Source organism: Cavia porcellus, unplaced genomic scaffold (genome assembly GCF_034190915.1).
Source record: "Cavia porcellus strain 051 isolate PalLab524CR breed Dunkin Hartley unplaced genomic scaffold, mCavPor4.1 scaffold_26, whole genome shotgun sequence".
NCBI classification, from domain to species: Eukaryota; Metazoa; Chordata; class Mammalia; order Rodentia; family Caviidae; genus Cavia; species Cavia porcellus.
Genome location: NW_026947509.1, coordinates 12,305,496 through 12,324,600, shown reverse-complemented (window position 1 = coordinate 12,324,600; position 19,105 = coordinate 12,305,496). Strand labels below are relative to the sequence as shown.

The 19,105-nt window shown below is 49.3% G+C and overlaps 2 protein-coding genes across 5 annotated transcripts in view; one reads left to right on the top strand and one right to left on the bottom strand.

Moving 5' to 3' along the window:
* The first annotated feature begins 11,055 nt into the window (after positions 1 to 11,055).
* The window catches only part of Vash2 (vasohibin 2), a 29,702-nt gene continuing 21,652 nt past the window's right edge, over positions 11,056 to 19,105 (top strand). The window contains exons 1-3 of one of the 4 annotated variants that reach the window (XM_063236736.1): positions 11,073 to 11,214; positions 11,519 to 11,591; positions 11,806 to 12,221. In XM_063236736.1, the coding sequence (XP_063092806.1) occupies positions 11,946 to 12,221 (276 nt within the window). In that variant the 5' untranslated portion in view covers positions 11,073 to 11,214; positions 11,519 to 11,591; positions 11,806 to 11,945. The other 3 variants (XM_013157642.3, XM_003474610.5, XM_013157643.2) reach the window with 3 other exon arrangements.
* LOC100717486 (ubiquitin-conjugating enzyme E2 J1) lies at positions 14,599 to 15,643 on the bottom strand. The gene has a single exon (XM_013157646.3). The coding sequence runs from the start codon at positions 15,641 to 15,643 to the stop codon at positions 14,687 to 14,689; it is 957 nt and encodes a 318-aa protein (XP_013013100.1). The 3' UTR covers positions 14,599 to 14,686.

The window sequence follows — 19,105 nt, the reverse complement described above, 5'->3', positions numbered from 1 at the left end:
TGCTCTCTAGACAAGTCCCCCAGACTTTGGGACGCGTGTCTGTGCTCTCCGTAGCAGCTCTTTTGCTCCCTATGCAGGCTCTGCCACAGCCTGACTCTGGGTACTGGTGGAGGGGATGGGTGGGCTGGGCAGGGCAGGGCTTAAGGAGACCAAGTCATGAATAAGGGGGTCTGGAGGGCAGAGATTTAGCCTGATAAGTGCCAGCCTGATAAGTTCAAGGTCATGAGTTCAATCCTTGGTACAAAAAACAAAAAATCATAAAGGGGTCTGGAGACAGCAGGAGAGTTCAGGGATTTTGAAGACAAAATATCCCTTGTTCTCAGGGATCCTACGGTTTCTCAGGACCCTGACTATGACATGACAGTTTGCTGGGGCCATGCCTGTAGTCTCCTTTGCTTTTTGCTGTACTGCGCACTGTGATCAGACCTGGCATTTGATTTTAAGAGTTTCGGCTATGACTTCAGGAAAGAATGCTTTCCTTTAAAGATGCTACAGTTTCGTAGGGCATTTCAGGAGTTCATAATTAACTGCCCTGAGCCTGTCATTGTGTGTTTCCCAGTCTCTCATACCTTACCATTTTTTTTTATTACGGTAAAAAAAAATTAGAACTATTCAGCTGGATTCAATTTAGGCAATCCTAATTTTGTTAGCAATGTATACAGCATGACAATCAGGAAGCAGTGGACCAGAGGCTTCTTCTCTCCCCCAGGCCTGATTGGGGTCACATCCACGTCACAGTGCTTATTCAGCCTGCTTGTTCCGGTGCTTGTTACCCTGGACACCTGCAGTGAACACAGTGTGCTCTTCTGTCTTCATCATGGCTGACTCTATGGTCTTGGGACTTTGATGATGCCATCGTGGCTGCCTGTGTCTTTCTTGGGGTGCCGGGATACGTAGGCCATGCAGAGCCTCAGTGTCCTGGGATGCCAGGAGGCGGGTGATGAGGGGCTGTAGTTATTGTTCAGTACTGCCTGTGTGGCCTTCAAACCCTCTTCTTTCTTTGGCTTAGGATTTAGGAGGGACAGGGACTTCCTTCTTCACGTTCAGCATCATCTAGGCGGAAAGGTTCCCTAGTACTATACAATTATTGTTTCCAAACTGAGTAAATGCAACACCTAATGAATGTCCTAATGTCTTGCTCTCTACCCAATTAAACCTTAGTGAAGCAAGGGTGCTGCTGTGTAGCAGGATTATTAGCATCCCGCTGATTACTAGCAAAAATGTTTCTATGGATCGTATGTAGGTAGGAATTATGACCTCAAAATATATTTTGAGGATTTGCTTGCAAGAGTTACTTGTAGAACCAGCTGTCTTAGCTGTTTTTCTAAAAACAGAACCTGAAGAAGGGATTAAATGCTGGTTGGGGGACACAGGAAGAGTAAGTAACAAGGGGAATAAGGGGGAATAGAATAAGAAGCAATGTAAGGTGGCGTGTGAGGCAGTCAGCTGCTTCATGCCCACTGCAGAGAGGCAGCACGCAGCTCAGTAGGGATATCTGCCCAGCCATGTGGGACATCTCCAGGCCGCCATATTGGAAAGCTTTCAATTGGAACAGTCCATTGGAGGGAAGAAGAAATGGTTCTCTTCCCAACTCCCTGCCATTTCCTGTTTCTCATCTGTCAAAATACTCCCTATGGGGAATGATTTCCTAGGCTGTGTCATCAAGCCCCTTGGATGGCTGATGGGTAGTGGGTCGCCACTTGCGACCCACTACCCACAGAAAAGGCACTTCTGGGTCCCAGGTCACTGGTTGATTACACAGATGAGGTTGACCATGGAGATTGCTGTTGACTCCAGCTAAGATTAGGTCTAAGAAAGGTGAAGTGGGATATGAGATGTATCCAAAGCATCTATTAAAAAGTTAGTTACTAAAAAAAAAAAAAAAAAAAAAAAAGTTAGTTACTGGGCCAGAGGTTTAGCTCAGCGGCATAAGCACTTGCCTGGCAAGCGCGAGGTCATGAGTTCGATCCCTGGTACCACCAAAAAAATTTAAAAAGTTAGTTATTAATTCAGGCATATCTTCATTTATATGGAAAATTTCAAACACAAAAATTAAACAAATGAATTCCTTGTTCTCAGCTCAAAAATTATATTTTGCTAACTTTTCTTATATCAACATTGTAAAGTAAAACCTTACCATTGAATCATTTCACCCAAACTCTGTTATCTGTCTGAAGACATTTGTGTATGACCACCATATCACTATCAAACTTAACAAAATGATAATTCTTTAATATCACATAATGTCTAGTTCTATATTCAAATTGCTTTTTTTTTTTTTTACTGGGAATTGAACTCATGACCTAGCACTTGCCAGGCAGGCACTGTGCTGCTGAGCTGTATCCCTGACCTGTATCCCTGAGCTGTTCCACCTGTCTTTTCTCAAGCAGGTTTTTTGTTTTTGCTTTCATGTTTTTGTGTTGTTTTTTGCTTTATAGTTGTTTGCTTTAAAGAGACTCAAAGCAACGTACATCCGTATCTTTGGTTGCTAAATATCTTAAATGTTTCTAATTCTATTTGATTCTTTCCCACCCCATGTTATTCTTCTTTCATTGCCATTAATTGGCCATTGATTTGTTAGGGACAGGATATCATTGGTCCGACATTCTAGATTTCACTGGTTGCTCCCTACTGTCGTCAATTAGTTTATTTTAAAAGCTCTTTGTTATTTGTTAGAATTGCCCTGTCACCTCACACATTTCGTAGTCATGTTCAATTTTTTTGAAGTAAGCGTACCTCCTGGGCTCAGCTGTACAAATCCACAGTGACATGGCACCATAAGAACCATAGCAGTGATTTTAAGACTGGTGAACTCTCGTGGCATTAATGTTTCTGTATGGTGGGAAGCAGTAGTCTGGTCTCAACTTTGATAAGGTGGGTAATAAATTTCATACATTGCTAGGTTCAACTTGAGGATATTTTGTTTAGAATATTTTCCTTTGTATTCAACATAGAGATTACCACTAATTTTCCTTTCATATTTTGCTTGTCTTATTCAGATATCAAGATTTTTCCAGTTTGTATAACAACTGGTTTTTCTTTTTCTATTTTATCAAATATTTTGTATCAGAGTTACTTCTGCAAAGTTTGGCATAACTTATGTAAGACATCCGGATCAGAGTGCCAGTCACTCTTGTCAACTTGGCTGTACTGACACTTTAGAAGAGACGATGGGATCGTGAAGATACTACATTTATTAGTCGGCTAATTTGCTGGTCCATCTGAATGTGCTGTTAGGAGGTGGGACCCAGCTGGAACAAGGAGGTCACCAGAGTGTGCCTCTGAAAGCTGCATCTTTCCCTGTGCTCTGATTCCTGGTCACCATTCCCGGTCACACCTCCGCCATGACGTTCCTGCCTAGGAGCCAGCTATGACCATGGACTGAAACTTCTGAAACCAGGAGTGATATCAGGTATTTTGTCCTGGCAATGAAAAAAATTGATCAGTAGTGTCAGGTAATATTTTTCTTTTTTGGTACCAGAACTGAACTCAGGACCTTGCACTTGCCAGGCAGGTGCTTATGCCACTGAGCTGTGTGCCCAGACACCATGTCAGGTAATTTCTTGGATGATAAATTTTACCAGTTATTGGGCTAATGATATTTTCTTTTCTTTTTCAAGTTAGTCTTGATAATATACTTTCCTAGAAATTGTCAATTTTGTTTGTTTTCAAATTCACAGGCATGAGGTTTTCATAGTATTCTATTATCTTTTTGCTGGTGTCAGGGACTGAACCCAGGGACTTTATGCTGAGCTCTATACTCAACCCTTTTATATTTTTTGAGAGAAGTTCTCAGTAAATTACCCAGGATGGCCTCATACTTGAATCCTCCTGCCTCGGGCACCCAGATCTATTATCTTTTTAATTTGTTATATTTGTACTTCCTCCAACCGCATTTTTTCCTACTTTTGCTTACATCATTTCTTTCTTTCTTTTTTAGTCTTTCTGTGTCTTCTGGTTTATTAGTCTTTTCTCCTATATATATATTTTTAAATCTGTTACTTATTTATCCTTTTATTTTCTTTAAATTTATCTGGTTCCTATTTTTTCTAATTTTTAATTTTAAAGAGAATAAAACCAAGCAAAATAAAATAGAATAAAGGCAAACAAAACAGTGCAAGTGATACAGGGTTTCAAAACAAGATAATAGGAAATCAACAATGGCTACAATAATGCCTCTTGTTGTCTTCAAAATAGCTGCCCATAGATCAGACTTAGGAAAATCAAACAAAAGAGAGCCAATAAAAACAAAACAATGAACGCAATACAGGGCTTAAAACAAAATAATAGTCAATCCAAAATAGTCACCATATCTTGTTATCTTTGAAATAACTGTCCATGCCATTAGGTATAACAGATCAAACAAAACAAAACAGAATAAAACCAAGCCAAACCAAACAGTGAAAATGATGCAGGACTTTAAAACAAGACAGTAGGGACTTAACAAAGGCTACCACCTTCAGAAGGAGGTGCCCCATAGATGCTACACTATGTATTGGTATCCTCTGAATAGATGATCAGACCAGCAGCTTTAGGCCCGCAGACTCAGTGGAACACTACACATGGCAAGCACTAAGTTGCACTTTACTTCAGTAGCTGTCGCCTCAGCCTGTGTTCCTCCAGATCAGCTGGTCACTCACGGGTAGGGTGAGGGGGATGGGGACAGGGGACCTTGGCTCTTCTCTCCCAGCTGCTGAGGATCTGGGGTCTGGTTGTCCTCCCTGCAGCCCACAAATGGCGCTGACTCACAGGAAGTGCCTGGCTTATTTTCCCCCCTGCTCAGTTCTGTTTTGTAACTTCTTTCTCTAGCCTTTCCTATTGGTACTAAAAAATGGGATTCTAACTTAAAACACGTGGTCCCATCATAACAGTTTGGTGCACACAGCACAGAAATACACATCATAGGCAAGAAAGATAGAGACCTACGGTCATGACAAAACATTTGGCAAAATGGTCACTGACAGCGACTTCCAAATCAGACCAAATGCCTGCTACTGACTTTGCTGTTGTAAAGGAAACTGCTGGAAAGGGTCGTGGTGTTAGTGAACACTTGTTGGTGTCTTCTTGCTGGGTTTAGCCAAGCTTTAGATAACAGTGTGATCACAAGAAAGAATTAACTACCATGGAAAAGAAGAGACTGAGCCCAGACATTTGGGCCGTGGAAGTGTTGGAAGAGATGGTTTCTCAATCCTAGGCAGTACTAAGTGAAGCAGACAAAAGGTAGCTTTTGTTGTTTGTTTTGGTTTTCTTCTGATGCTTGTGGTGGTAGGGAATGGATTGCAAGGCCTCACACAGGTTCTGATAAAAGTCCTGAGTGACTAAGGCCAATGATATATCTTGCAAAAACAAAGTGATTTAGTTCAAGCCAGAGGATATATCGAGAGGGTCTTTTGACCCAAGCCTGTTGTTTCAGATGGGCTCAAAATAATCATTGTTGGGTGAACTAAAAGCACATGGAGCAAGGACATTAATCAGATTTGAGAATGTCATTTAGGAGAGAACTATCAATGTGCTTGTGGCATATGAAACGGTCTAGAAACAAACAGATTAGGAGCCTGCTAAATTTTGTGAGGGATTATAAAGAAATCACAAACTCAACTTTGCCACAAAATTTATTTTTGTGAGTCGGAGTCTTCACATGTCATCCAGGCTGGCCTTGTAATTTTGAGCTTAAGGGGTTCTCCTGTCTCAGCCTTCTAAGCAGCTAGGACTACAGGTGTGTGCCACTGTGCCCTGCTTGACTTTGTAAGCTTTCAAACAATCCCAGTACCCACAAATCTGTACTATCATGACAAGAATGTGTCACTAAAGAGTCATGGACGGTAAAGAACTTACCAGACTACAGAGTCAGGAGTCATGGATACCTAAGCACAAAGAATCCTTCCAGGGAACAGAATCAACTTCCGGTCAGGGAGCTTCCTGCACCCTTGGAGTAGACTTTCTAATACCTCCTTTTCAGGGTTCAGGGTACAAGCACCTCTCTGCTTCTACCATTTTACCTCTTCTCAAGTGGTTTGTTGAATTTTCTTGGTGTTTTCCCTCTGCGTTTTCAGGTCCTCATTTTTGTGGAGGTCAGAGGACGGACTCCAGTCACCTCCTTCCTGAGTCAGGAGTGAAGGAGAGGCGCCCCCATTTCTGCCCGACCCATGAAACACTTCCGGCATGCACTCGTGTTTCTCCCTCTCTGATCGCTGAAATAAAAATGACACCCTGGGAGATCTGAAAAGCCAGGTGCTAAAAATGTCAGCACCTCAGTCCGACCGAGTCTCCAAATGACTAATAGAGAAATCTGCCCCACCAGCTCCCTCAACCTGCAGTGGAAGCAAAGAAACAAAAATCTTGTTGGATCCTTCTGCAATTAGGCCATCCTGACTTCCATACCGCCTCCTAGGCTTTCACTTGCAATGACTGCCCTTTTCATATTAGTTCTAGTTGGTTCTTTCTCAGATCTGGTAGATTTTAATTTTTCTCTGGTGTGCCACTTGTGTTTTTGATATATTTCTTTTTCATTTCGGTCAAAATTTTAAACAAAAACACTTTTGCTATTCTGCATCTTATTGCTGTCTGTGAAGTCTTTCAGGGTTTAGTGCTGGTTGTTTATGCTCACTCATGGTTTTGGTGGCTTGCCTCCCCGTGACTTGGGGTTTTGTTGGTTTGATTCGATTCTGGGATGAATTGGCACAAAGAAGGGGACAGGGTCTTCCTAAATCACCAAATTGCCCAGGCTGAGCTCAAACTTGTGAGTGCTGGGACTTCAGGTATGGGCCACCATGCTTGGCATGAGTTGGTAATATTTCACCGTGAGTTCTGTTTGCCTGAGCTCTTCAGGCTTCCCAGCCAGCCTGGGTCCAGAAAAGGACCTCAGCCGTCCCCAGCCCACTATGGGTGGGTGTTACAACCTGACGGCCCTAGAGTTTTGCTTTCTAACCTGAGTTTTCCCGGCCACTCTGTATAGCACACACTGGATGTGGAAACTGAAGCCTCGGAGGAGCCTTTTATAAATGCCTAGGTCCACTGAGAACTGAAGCTCCAATAGACAATAGCATTTGTCGATTTTCAACGAGAAAAGGTTTATTTGGCTTGCAGTTTTGGAGGCTAGAGTCCATGATTGGGCAGCTTTGTTGCTTGTGGGCCTCTGGGGGAGGCCAGCACATCTCAGCAAGTACACAGGGCAGAGCAAAACCACTTCCCTGGTGGCCAGGGAGCCCAATAGAACAAAAGAGGATGCCAGGGCACCACAGCCCCCTTAAGGCTACCCCCAATGACTTTAACACCCTCCTTGGCCCCACTCTTAAGGTGTCTACTTCCCAACAGCACCAGCTGACTCCAGGGACCTGACCCCCGATCTGGAGTGTGTCCAGTTGGCCAGAGTTCTCTGAACAAAGTGCCACCAGCTGAGCGCTGCAGACAGAAAGATGTACCAGCTCACGCTGCTGGAGGCTGGAGTCTGAGATCAAGGCATCAGCAGGGCCGAGCTCCTTTTGAAGGCTCTAGGGACAGATCTGGTTCAAGCCTTTCTCCTGGTTTCCGTGAGTTCCTTGGTGCTTGTATCAGTCAGGGTTTACAAGATATACAAATATATAAGAAACTACAACGTTGGCTCACAGTGGTCAGCCACCGAGTCGGGTGAGGGAGCGTGCAGAGGGTGTCCGTGCATGGGAGGCTGCAGGGTCCAGCCCAAGGCCCGGAGCTCACTGCAGTGTGCAGTGCAAGTCTATATCAGGGGCGATGGGTCTGTGATGGAACATTGAAGAGTCTACGACGAAGGCTAAAGAGTCTGTGACAGAGGCTGAGGAGTCCCAGGCAGAAGCCCAACAGTCTGTGCCAGAAGCCAGGAGATGAGGTCCAAGCTGGAGGCGAAGGCTGGGGCTCCTGTGAAGCAGCAGCCATGGGGCCCTCCTCATTTGCCTTTCATTGTATGCAGGCTGCTCTGGGTGGTGTAGCTCTCACAGCATCTGCCTGCCCTCCTCTAGGGACCCTGACGCCCTGCTGAATCACCTAGTTAAACTCCTGTCCATCTCAGATTGACACAATCAACATCCTAGACCCTGAAGGGCTTGTCCTCTACCATCCAAGATGCAGAGCTCCTGAGTCCCTGAGTTAAGCTTCTAGACTTCTCACACTGACACAATGTGTCAACCATAACAAAAGTAACCAAGACAGTGCTCATCTCCACAGGATGACTCTCTGTGACCTCAGCCACTTTGAACTGACCTGAATGAATTACGCATGTGTGGTAGTATTTCTAAGTCAGGTCACGGTCTGAGGTACTATTAGGGTTAGGACTTCAGCAGATGAACTTCGGGGAGGGACACAGGCTTGCTGCCCACCCATAACCGGCTGGGTCTCCCTTGGTGCTGGCAAAGGAGGCAGAGACTCTGCCAGTCCCCTGTACCCACCTCTCCTCTTGCTCCCCGCCAGCTTCTTTTCCCCTCCACACACTCATGCCATGATTGAAATATGTCTCTCTCTCTCTGGACAACTGAAGCCATTTCTCGGTCTTTCTGCTTTGGGAACAGGGAGTCTCTGAATCTGACTGGAATGGTCTCAGCGTCAGAGGAAGCCCTGGGTAACACAGATGGGGTTCTTCGAGTGTGTTGTCACATAGCTGCCCTCTCTGGATCTTCACATTCCTCTCGAGCAGTTTTAGACTGCTCCAAAAACAAGGCTCAAAGACATTAAGTAACTTCCCCAAATTGTGCCGTCAACAAATGGTGGAGCTGGAAATAGGATCCATCGGGGGTCAGATGTTGTCATTTATCATTGGATTCCAGCACTTGACACGTGAATAATGAGATACTGTTTGAACCCAGCTCATTTCATTTCAAAACTTTCCACCACCCTTCTCAGCTATGCTGGTCACAATGGCAAGGAAAGACAGCACTATGCTCTCAGAGGCTGAGCATCCTGTCACCACATGTCCTTGTTCAAATCGATCACTGGCCTTGTCCCACTGTGCATATCTATGACTATGTCGCTCTTACCATTGATCTTTCAAAACCTCTAACATTTATTATGACCTGGGCTGACACCAGGGTCAGGTAACACAGAATACACACAGAAAGGACAAACTGTGTTGGCTGGTCCATGCAACCCTGGGCAACATTCAAGTGCAAAGGAATTCTGAGCAAGACTCCTGAGTCCAGTGTCTGCCCGGGACTTCAGTCCACTTCAGAGGCCTTCACAGCACTTCTTTGGAAGCATAGCCAAGTCTCACAACTGCCATCATATGCCTTATCACTTGGTTCTCTGCCTGTCCCACTCCTGGGAAAGGAGAAAAAGGATGAAAGGAATACTGGAAATGAACAACCAAAGCTCTCCTTCCTTGACTGGGATACTCTGAGCAACAGCCTCTGCCAGTAACCTGGACAGATATGCTCCTGTGAGATATTAAGAATAGGAACACCCTTTCATGCAGGTGAAGTGGGACTGCAGTGCAGGTTTAAACAAGGTCATCAAAGTTATTTGCACTTGGCCTGCCTGGGAACCAGGGAGTGAGCACAGGAGGGTGACCCTTAACATTCTTCCACATTCACTACTGTGCTATTTGATTGTCAGGCCACATTCCCATCTACCTCATCTTGAAATCCCCTCCTGGATGGGGAACTCCAAGGGAGGTTTCAGGGAGTAGCTAGATTTGGAGATGAATGAAAAAAAAAAAAATGGAAGGAGAATATTCAAAATGAGAAACAGGTCACTCTCTGAGGCATGTTTTCTTCTACTCAAAATGTGAAAACTAAAGTAATTATATTGTGAAAGGAAATTTTTCTTGCAGTTTCCAGACTTTTCTCCCAAGTGTGCTTACCCCACTTGAATTAGTTAGAGTTGCACAAACTGCCAGCCTCCCTGTCTCTATGGACCCAAGTTGCTGCTCTCGCTGCTGACTGGGCTCTGAGCGATTGAGCAGTGCCAGCCAGGGCTGAGTCCTGAACCCAGGTCTCCTACCCTGAGTCCTGGCTCTTAGCTGTGCCTGGGGCCTCCGCAGATACGGGGCCTCTGGTGCCCACCCAAGGATCACTTCTTATGCTTTTCAGGCCTTGGAGGGGCTAAGCATCCAGAAGCCACTCTCTGGGTGCTCCTTCCCAAGGGTGCTCTGAAAGGCTTAACTCGCTGCTGTCACAGCTGTCTGGTCCTCGAGAAGCTGGCACACTGGCCTGGTGCAGAAGGCTTTAGCCAGGTTTCCAAATGTCCATGGGAAGCAAGTTGGGGAATCACAGATCCTGCAAACCAGCACTGCCAGGGTGTGGAGTCTGCTGTCTTAGGAAAGAGAAGCTAAGACCAAGCACAGAGAAATGGCTTGTTCAGTGCCAACCTCCTCAGCAAAAGAATCTGCCTGCAGGTAAGTAGTGCTTTTCCACCTCTCCTCACCCTTCTCTTTCTTAAAAAGACTTCACCTTTAGGGCAAAGGCAAGCCAGTGGGCAGTGTGGGAGGTGGCCCACTCCATTGTGACTGTGTAGCCTCTCTGTTCCCTCCTCTAACGGAGCAGTTGGAGCAGAGCAGGGCCTGTCTCACCTTCTGACTTCAGAGCTGCACGGCCGCTTGGGCTTATTGAGACTCCATTAGCCATGACTAACCACAGAGGGTCCAAGGCTGTGCCCACTTGTTAATCTGGGGTGACGTGTAGAATTTTAAAAACATACTCAATTTTTCACACACATACGAACCAGAACCTCTCCGAACTCTCCGTCATCCCTAACAGGGACAGGCGACATGTCCAGCCCTTCTTTGCCTCTAGGTCTCTCTAGAATGGCTTTGCTTCTCTTCTGCTTCCCAAAGATGCAAACCCTCCCCAGGCCACGATCCCTGGGGAAATTGGATCTTCAGACTCACAGACAACCTCTGCGGCCCCGCCGGGCTGCCGGGGCGCGACCGCGATCGGATTTCTCTTGGCCGCCGAGCTTCCCTACTACCGTCGGTACCCTCCCGCCCGAGGAGCCTGGAGCCAATCAGAGAGCGGTGGAGCTCGGAGAGGCGGAGTCCCAAGCCTGGGCCCCGCCCCTCTTTGTTGCGGCGGCCAATGAGCATCTTCGGAACATCGGCGGCTGCCCGGGTGACTCGGTTATATGTCACAGAATAACATTCGAGAATGGGACTTGGAATGAGGGGACGCCCGCCGCAGCCCCAGCAGTGACAGCCCAGGGCCGGGCAGCAGCGGCCCGCGCGGCCCGCAACCCCCGAAGAGGCTCGGCCGCAATGAAGCGCGCTGCCCCCAGGTGGGTCCTCCACCCCGCACGTGTCCCGCTCCCCTCTGATGCCCGAGGCTGGGACTCCAGAGAAAGGGGCGAGGGTCTCCTTCCCCGGTGCTGGGGCCGCCCCTTCGCATGCCAAGATCTGGGGCGGGGGTGCTTTCTGGAAGAAACCGCGCCTCCTTTGCAAGCCGAGGCTGCTGCAGCGCCCGCTCCAGCCCCGGGTGCTCACGTGCCGGTGCGTTCTGAGCTCGGCTTGTGCCCTGACCACATCTGGGGACCGAGGACCGTGTGGAGCTCTGCGGGAACCTCCTATTCCTCCACGCCACAGGAGCTGTCTTTCTTCTGCCCACACGGTCCACTACGGATCCCCTTCGCGCCTCGCATCCCCGACTCGGGCTTAGGTGGGTGTGAAGCCTGGTTTCAAATTCCGAGCCGCCTTTTCAGGCGATCGCAAGGCTGGAAGCTGGGGTTCAGGTCCTCCGCGTGCGGGGTTTGGGCTGAGGGGATCCGTCCCCCTTCGAGGATGGGGGGGGGGTGACGCGGGGACACCCGGGGCCTCCACTCGCACCCCTACACGTCCGTTCAGCGCCGCCTCTGTTTTCTCTCTGCTTCCAGGCCCGGGCCGTGAGCGGGAGCCTGGCCGCGCTCCTTCTCGGTGCGTCCTGCGGCACCAGCGGCATGGAGAAGGCCACGCGTGCCGGGCGCTGATCCTTGCGCCCTGGCCCCGCACCTCTGCCGCTCACCCACGCCCCACCATGACCGGCTCGGCGGCCGACACTCACCGCTGCCCCCACGCCAAAGGTGCCAAAGGCACCCGGTCCCGGAGCAGCCACGCACGGCCAGTGAGCCTTGCCACCAGCGGGGGCTCCGAGGAGGAGGACAAAGACGGTGGGGTGCTGTTTCACGTGAACAAGAGCGGCTTCCCCATGGACAGCCACACCTGGGAGCGCATGTGGATGCACGTGGCCAAGGTGCACCCGAAGGGCGGAGAGATGGTGGGGGCCATCAGGAACGCGGCCTTCCTGGCAAAGGTCAGTGCTTCCAGGAGAGCCAGGCGGTGGGGCGACCTCAGCAGCTGCCCCTCTCTCCCTCCTTCACGCAGTTTGCTTTGGAAGCCGTGGAAGTGGGGGTGGGGCAGGTAGGAGGCCTGATGCTCTGCACCCCATATGCTCAGGTCATGCCACACTTTTCTCAGCTCCCCTTCTCTTGTGAAAGCCAGAACCACCAGGTCACACTGCCAAGCTAAAGAATGGGTGGAGGACCCCCAAGGATCCCGCCCTGCTTGTCCTCTTTAGAATCTCTTGCTCCTCCCCCAGACCCCTTAGAAAGTGATTTATGAAGCTGTGAATGAATTTGCAATCAACCAGTCAGACTTCTCAGTGTGAATCATTTCTAGACTTTTTGCCAATTTTTTTTTTTCTTCCCGGCAGTGACTTTCACCTCTGAAACTTGCAAAAACAGTGAACTGTCACTTCCCAGCTTATCTGGGCTCCAAGGGGTGGGGGGAGGAAGTTTGGCTGTGGCTTATGAGGGACTTTCCAGTATGCATGATGAATTGGTCCCTGGATGAAAGAGGAGGCTTGGGAGCCAAGCTCTCTTTTTACCTTGGGGAGGAGCCAGCAGGCTGGTTGGGCCTGGCCACAGAGGATGTGTTACTGTGAGGGATGTGGCCCCTGGTGGGAGTAGCTGCCTTACATAAAATATCAGGGTGCACTCTGGGGAGCCAAGCTGTTGAGCCGGGAGACAGCATGGTGGCATGATGATGTCCCCAGGGCCCTGGCTTCACTGGCATGGCTCGAGAGATTCCTAAGCAGGTCTAGGAATGCCACACCTGAGGCCCAGAAAGCCATCTGGTTGAATCCCCAGCCTGGTGACAGCTGAGCAGCTGAGCTCGCAGGCTTCAAGGCTGTGTACCCTTGGGGAAGCGACAGAGCCTCTGTCAGCTTCCTGCTGCTCACTTACAGGGATTCATTACCCTGCTGGCCACGGAGGGCATCATTAAGCCCTAGCCAGAAGCCTGTCCCCTTGAGTGTCAGCCTTAATTACCTGTTCCCGGACCTGCAACACCAACCCCCCTGTTTCAGGGCTGCAGAGTCTTTATTTACACAAGGAGTCAGGGTCCTTACATTGTGTAGAGGTGGCAGCAGGGGACAGAGGCCTGGTGAGTGGCTCCCTACTGCCTTTTGGCCTCTCTCCAGCCTGATTGCACCCTTGTGCAGGGGACCCCGTGCTCTGTTTGAGAATCTTGGACTCAGTGTTGGTCAGACGGTCTCCCGCAGCCTGGCCTCTTTCTGAAGGCTTGGGAATTGGGGGGCTCTCTGCTGGAGGGACAGGCACAGGAAGGACCGGCACAGGTGACACCAGGCCGCACCAGATCCCAGATCCGAGCTGGGGAAGTGCTTTCCTTAGACCAAACCCGAAGCCTCCTCCCCACCCCGCAGCCACAGGTCACCACCAGTTCCCTCTGGCCTTTGAGTCGGAACACGCATCTATCCTGTCTTTGCTCCTCACAGACACCTTGTGTGCCACCAGATAGTGTCCTTAAGGCAGAAAGGACTTAAAGGAGCAACAGCGTGACTGAATTCTAGCCCTGCTTGTGTGCCCTCTGGAGCTTTGTGGCCAGGTTACCCCAGATCTCCAGCCATCCTTTTCTTTATAAAATGGGACTGGACCAACATTGGTGCAGGGTTGGTTCCCACTGTAAAATCCCATGCTGCTCTGACCCATGAGTCTCTGGGTCTCATGCTGATCACTGGGACATTCTGTCAGTCTTCTCTGTCCATGGGGGTGCCTTTTATCTTTTCTAGGACAGTTGCCACTTTGTCATCAGTCAGTCCCCTAAAACACACACCTCTGAAACGCAGTGATCTTGGTGTTGTCTGAGTGATTCAGAACTTAGATCTCTCCTTGCTGAGTTTCCTGGAGCAGAGTGCCGTGTCCCTCTTCAGGACAGCAGCCTCTGCATACTGTTCTCCCAGTGGCTCGAAGGTCACGTAAACACCTTCTTTGCGGGACTCCACAGCCCAAGTCACCTTGCGAACTCAGAGCAGGAGCTCTGCCTTATCCCCTTTCCCATCATCTCAGAGGCTGCTCATGATCCACAGTGCCACACACCTACTGCACTTGGGAGGCTGAGGTGGGATCATTGCTGTGAACTCAAGGCCAGTCTGAGCTGCACGGTGAAAATCTATTTCAAAAAGACGCCTCTCCCCTCCCACCAAAAAAGGCATAGGGAAGGTTTCAAGGGTCTGGGAGGACAGGACTTTAGTGCCCCTGGTAGGTTTGGCCTAAAGGCCCAGATATCTCTCCTGGGCTGGGGACAGGAGGTTTCCTCTGCTCCCAAATCTGTGACTTTAGGCCTTGTGTTTCTGAGACTGAAGTTAGCACTCAGCTTGTCAAGTTCAGGCCTTTTCTTTTTTTTTTTTTAGATTATACCCAATGCAGAATGTTTAATGAAGCAGCTGAGTCACAGCTCTTAATTCACAAAACAATAATATTATAACTCAAAGTCAAATATGTATTCATTGGCCATATATATTCGTCGGAATATAAGAGCTGCCAATGCCAAAGTCAGGATGACAATCAGTACAGCTGATCCACCATGATCCGTATGGTTGTCCCTTGGCTGCTGGCCCTGTATTACATCTGGTGACAGGGATGACCTTCTTTGACTCTGCTGTTGGGCCCGGCGCTGTCGAGGGCTCATGGAGGTATTCTTAGCTGCAGGTTGGGTAGGTTGTTCAAAGGGTGCTGCTGAGGGATTCTGGACTCCATACGAGGTGCTGGCCGTGGTATCCTGGAATGTTGTAGGTATGTTATCTTGTAAGTCATTTAGTGAAAAAGAGTGGTTTAACTCTGACTCAGCAATACTCTTTCCAGATGAATTGACTTCTGCCTTAAAACTGATTTGTCTTGCAAGTTCCTTGGCTTCTTGGTCAGCCTGGCTTGAGTCGCTTCCTGATTTTAAAGGCAACAGGACATCCTTCATGGCAGAGCCACAGCCTTCACAACAGAAATCTTGTGATTTTTTGGCAAGTGCTCTTCTTTCTTCAGGTGTGTAATCAAGAGAACCTATGGCTCCCTCTCCTTTTGTTGGCATAAACCCAATGATGGCTAGTAACGCTGTCCTTATACTCCAGGAAGGCTGCCAAGTTTCAGGATGATGTCCTGAGATGCTCAAACAGATTTTCTTGCCGACTTCAAATCGTCCATTAGCTGTTAGGAGAATAATGCTTGGTGGTTTCATCGGATACTCTGGTGGCAGTACTATTCGTCCATGATAAACTCCTCCATCAAAATCAGAATCTGGGGGCCCTCTTACTGTGAAGTGCCATTCAAAAAGATTATCCTCTAAAGGCTGCGCATGGTAATGATCTGTTGGATCTTTCAATTCTGCTGCTTCTTTCATTAAACGTTTAACAGCCGGGCTCTTCAGGTTGTAGCGGGTCTCCATGGCGGGGCCCTGGGCTGGCTGGGGCTCCGGGCTGCGGCTCAGGCCGACTGGGCCTTCTCCGGGGCGGCGGGCGGCGGGCGGCGGGCGGCGGGGTGCGGGGTGCGGGCGCGGCGCCCAAGTTCAGGCCTTTTCAGGGATTGTTTAAGAAATGGCAAGAGGATCAGGGATTCACCTCAGTGGCCTAAGTGCCTGCCTGGCAAGGGCAAAATCATGAGTTCGATCCGCAGTACCAAAAGAAAAAAAAAACAAGGAAAGAAAGAAAATAGCAAGCATCTTGGGAAGCTGACAGCATGGAAAGGGAGGGGCTGAGCATGGCCGGTGGATGGAGAAGAAAACACTTCTGTTTCGCCCACTGGAGACAGCATGGCCTGAAACTCGGTGGATTCAGCAGGAAACACCTGGCTTCCTGCGGCCCTTGCAGGTTTGTGCCTTTCTCTCATTGATTCCACAGTGGGAGAGAATTCACCTTTAGGGGTCTGAGCTTTGTCCAAGTGAGAGTGTAGAGAGGTGTGGGTGTGCTAGGTGTGCGGTGCACGCCCGTCATCCCAACACTCTGCGAGGCTGAAGCAGGATGGTGGCGAGTCAAGCCCCACCCGGACAGCTTAGCCACTTAGTGAGCTTCTACCTCAAAATTAAAAACAGGGCTGGGGGTGTAGCTCAGGTAAAGGCCGTGAATTCAATCCTCAGTGCTGAAAAAAGAGAGGAGGGGGAAGAAGGAAGAAGGAAGGAAGGAAGGAGGGAAGGAGGGAAGGAATAAAGGATAAAGAGAGATAAGAAACGTGCAATGCTTGGGAGTTCAGGCCTCGCTGCAGCAGGAGGTTGGATCACCTGCACCTTGAGGCCCACTGCCCTGGGGTATCTGTCCACTGGCCTGTCTGTCCATCCTGTTCCACAGATGGCCATGACTAGACTTCTGTACCAATCTCAGCAGAACCCTGGCTGCCCCAGGGCAGGAGGCAGGACCCATCCTGAGCCCTCAGGTACTGACCCAGTGCTCCTCCCGGGAAGAGGGTGGTGCCTGGCGCCTGGACACAGAGCAGCAGTCTCCTCGTTCTTGTCAAAGTCACCTGGCACTTGGCTGCTTGCTGCCTCCTCGTCCTTCATGTCCTCTGACAGGTCACTCATGCTTGGGAAGAGCAAAGTGGACCAGGGGCCAGGATGGTCCTCTTTGACCTCATCGTCTTCCCGCTTGGGCTGCCCGGCCCCACCCTGGTCGGCAAGCAACAGCCAGTTCTGCTCCATTTTCTCTAGATTCTGCCCTGGTCGGGCAGGACTTGGTTGGTGACAGGAAGTGAGGTGTCCAGGTTTGAATTCCAGGCAGGAGGCAGCGCAGAGCCATGGTCAGGAGCCGAGAAAGGGTGGGTCCAGAGCTTTTCCTCGAAAGGTCACACCCAGTTAGGTCATATCAGAGCTATACTTAAGCACCCTCGACAGTACGGGGCACGTAGGTTTCAGAATGTCTGCTAACCAGAGAGGTAGAAAGTGACATTTTTCAGTGAATTTTAAAATTTTATGTATTTATTTATTTGGTGGTGATGGTGCTGGTGATCGAGCCCAGGGCCTTCACGTTGAGCTGTGTCCCAAGCCCTCTTCTTGCACTTGCAATCCTCCTGCCTCAGCCTCCCAGAGTGCTGGGATTACAGCTTTGCGCTGCCACATGTTGCTTTTCATTAGCTTCAATTTGTACCCTGTAAATCATTAGTGAGTTTGAATTTTGTTGAATATTAATTTCAAATATTTATTCACTATCTGTATTTCTTCTTTTGGGAGTTGCCTTTTTGTGACCTTTTTATTGGGGTAAGATATATGTACAATCTGCTATTCTAGGCCCCCCTTAAGGGTCATACCGTGCCTCTGTCACCATGGTGCCTTTCCAAAATTCTTCCATCTCCTGCTGAAACTTGTGTACGTTAAATACCAGTGCCCCACCCCACCCCTGGTGACCACTCTCTTCTGTGTCTCTTTGAGTCTGACAATTTGAGAAGACTCTCATAAGAAGAATTATAGGATAGTTGCCCTTTTGTGACTGGTTTAGTTCACTTAGCTAAATGTCTTCAAAGTTCATCCATCTTCAAGCATGTGCCAAATTGTCCTTTTTAAAGAGTGGCTAATGTTCCATTGAATGGATATACCATTCTTTGTTTATTCCTTGCTTGAATAGATTCCACTTTTGCGGGCCACTTTTAAAATTGAGGCTTGCGAATTATCACTTTGTGTAGCCTCTTCATGAATTAAAGGTATTAACTCACTGTTTGCATGGGACAGTTGACATTTTCATGCTCCTTAGGGTGAGGTGGCATTTTCAGGCTGGGGTGTTTCTGATTGATATATGCAGCATGGGCCTCTCTCAACTCTGTGCCAGTGACGTGTCACTGTTGATAATTAACACAGCTCGAACCCAAGGGGCAGCAAGCCCCAGGCCCTGCTCTGCGGATGCCCTTGGCAGCAGACTTTTCATCAGGAGGAGGAGGAGGAGGAGGAGGAGGAGGAGGAGGAGGAGGAGGCCAGGAGGGTAATGGAGCAGGCTTTGAACCTGGAGCCCACAGAACTGGAGGGGCGGGGTCTCCTCCAAAAGCCTGGGGGAGCCAGGCGTCCTATGGGACTGGTTGGGAGCTGTCTCCTGCCAGAGCCCCTGCCAGCTCTGCCAGTGGCCGGGGCAGGTGGCACTGATGCCATCACCCCTGGCATCAGGTCCTTTCCACCCAGCCCGGCTTCCAGCTGGGGTTTGGAACCTGCATCCATCTGTCCTCCCTGCTTAGAGCAAATGCTCCCCAGCTTCCCACACAGCCTGGCTGAGGTAACTGTGCAGCTGTTTTCCAAAGCCTTTGGGCGCCACTGGGCTGCTATTCTGAGCCCCAGCTGCTGCCTGCTCCCCCTGCCCCCACCGAGTGCTGCTCTGTGGGCTCAGAGAACTGAGGAAAGTTGAAAGGATGTGGTGGTCAGGGCCCCTAGGGACCCTGACCCAGGAAAGGTCGTTCCCAGGCTAGCATTGCTGAGCAGACACGCAAGGGTTCCTGGTTTTGTTTTTGAGAGAATTTCACCATTTCACCCAGGCTGTCCCAGAACTCTTAAGCTCACATGATCCTCCTGTCTCAGCCTCCCAAATAGCTGGGATCCCAGGCATGCACATTCCACCGTGCCCTGCGAGCCTTTTATTGTGATTGAGAGAGAGAGAGAGAGAGAGAGAGAGAGAGAGTGTGTGTGTGTGTGTGTGTGTGTTTAAACTGGAATGTTTCACGCCCACGAATGACTTTCCCAGACAGGAATGTGATTTATACAAGTGGAGGTGTTGTATAGAAAACACAGCCCACAGAGCGGTTGTGTCTGCCCACATAGCTGTGCACACTTTCACACACGCATACTTTGGCTCTCGTGTAGGAAGTGTGACTGGTTTCCTGCAGCTGAGGGGGCAGCTGCTGGGATGCTGGGGTCTCAGAGCCAAGAAAGACTGAAGGGACCAGG

Bases quoted from the DNA above. Each gene is read 5' to 3' on its own strand.
- LOC100717486 (XM_013157646.3), bottom strand. From the start codon at position 15,643: ATGGAGACCCGCTACAACCTGAAGAGCCCGGCTGTTAAACGTTTAATG.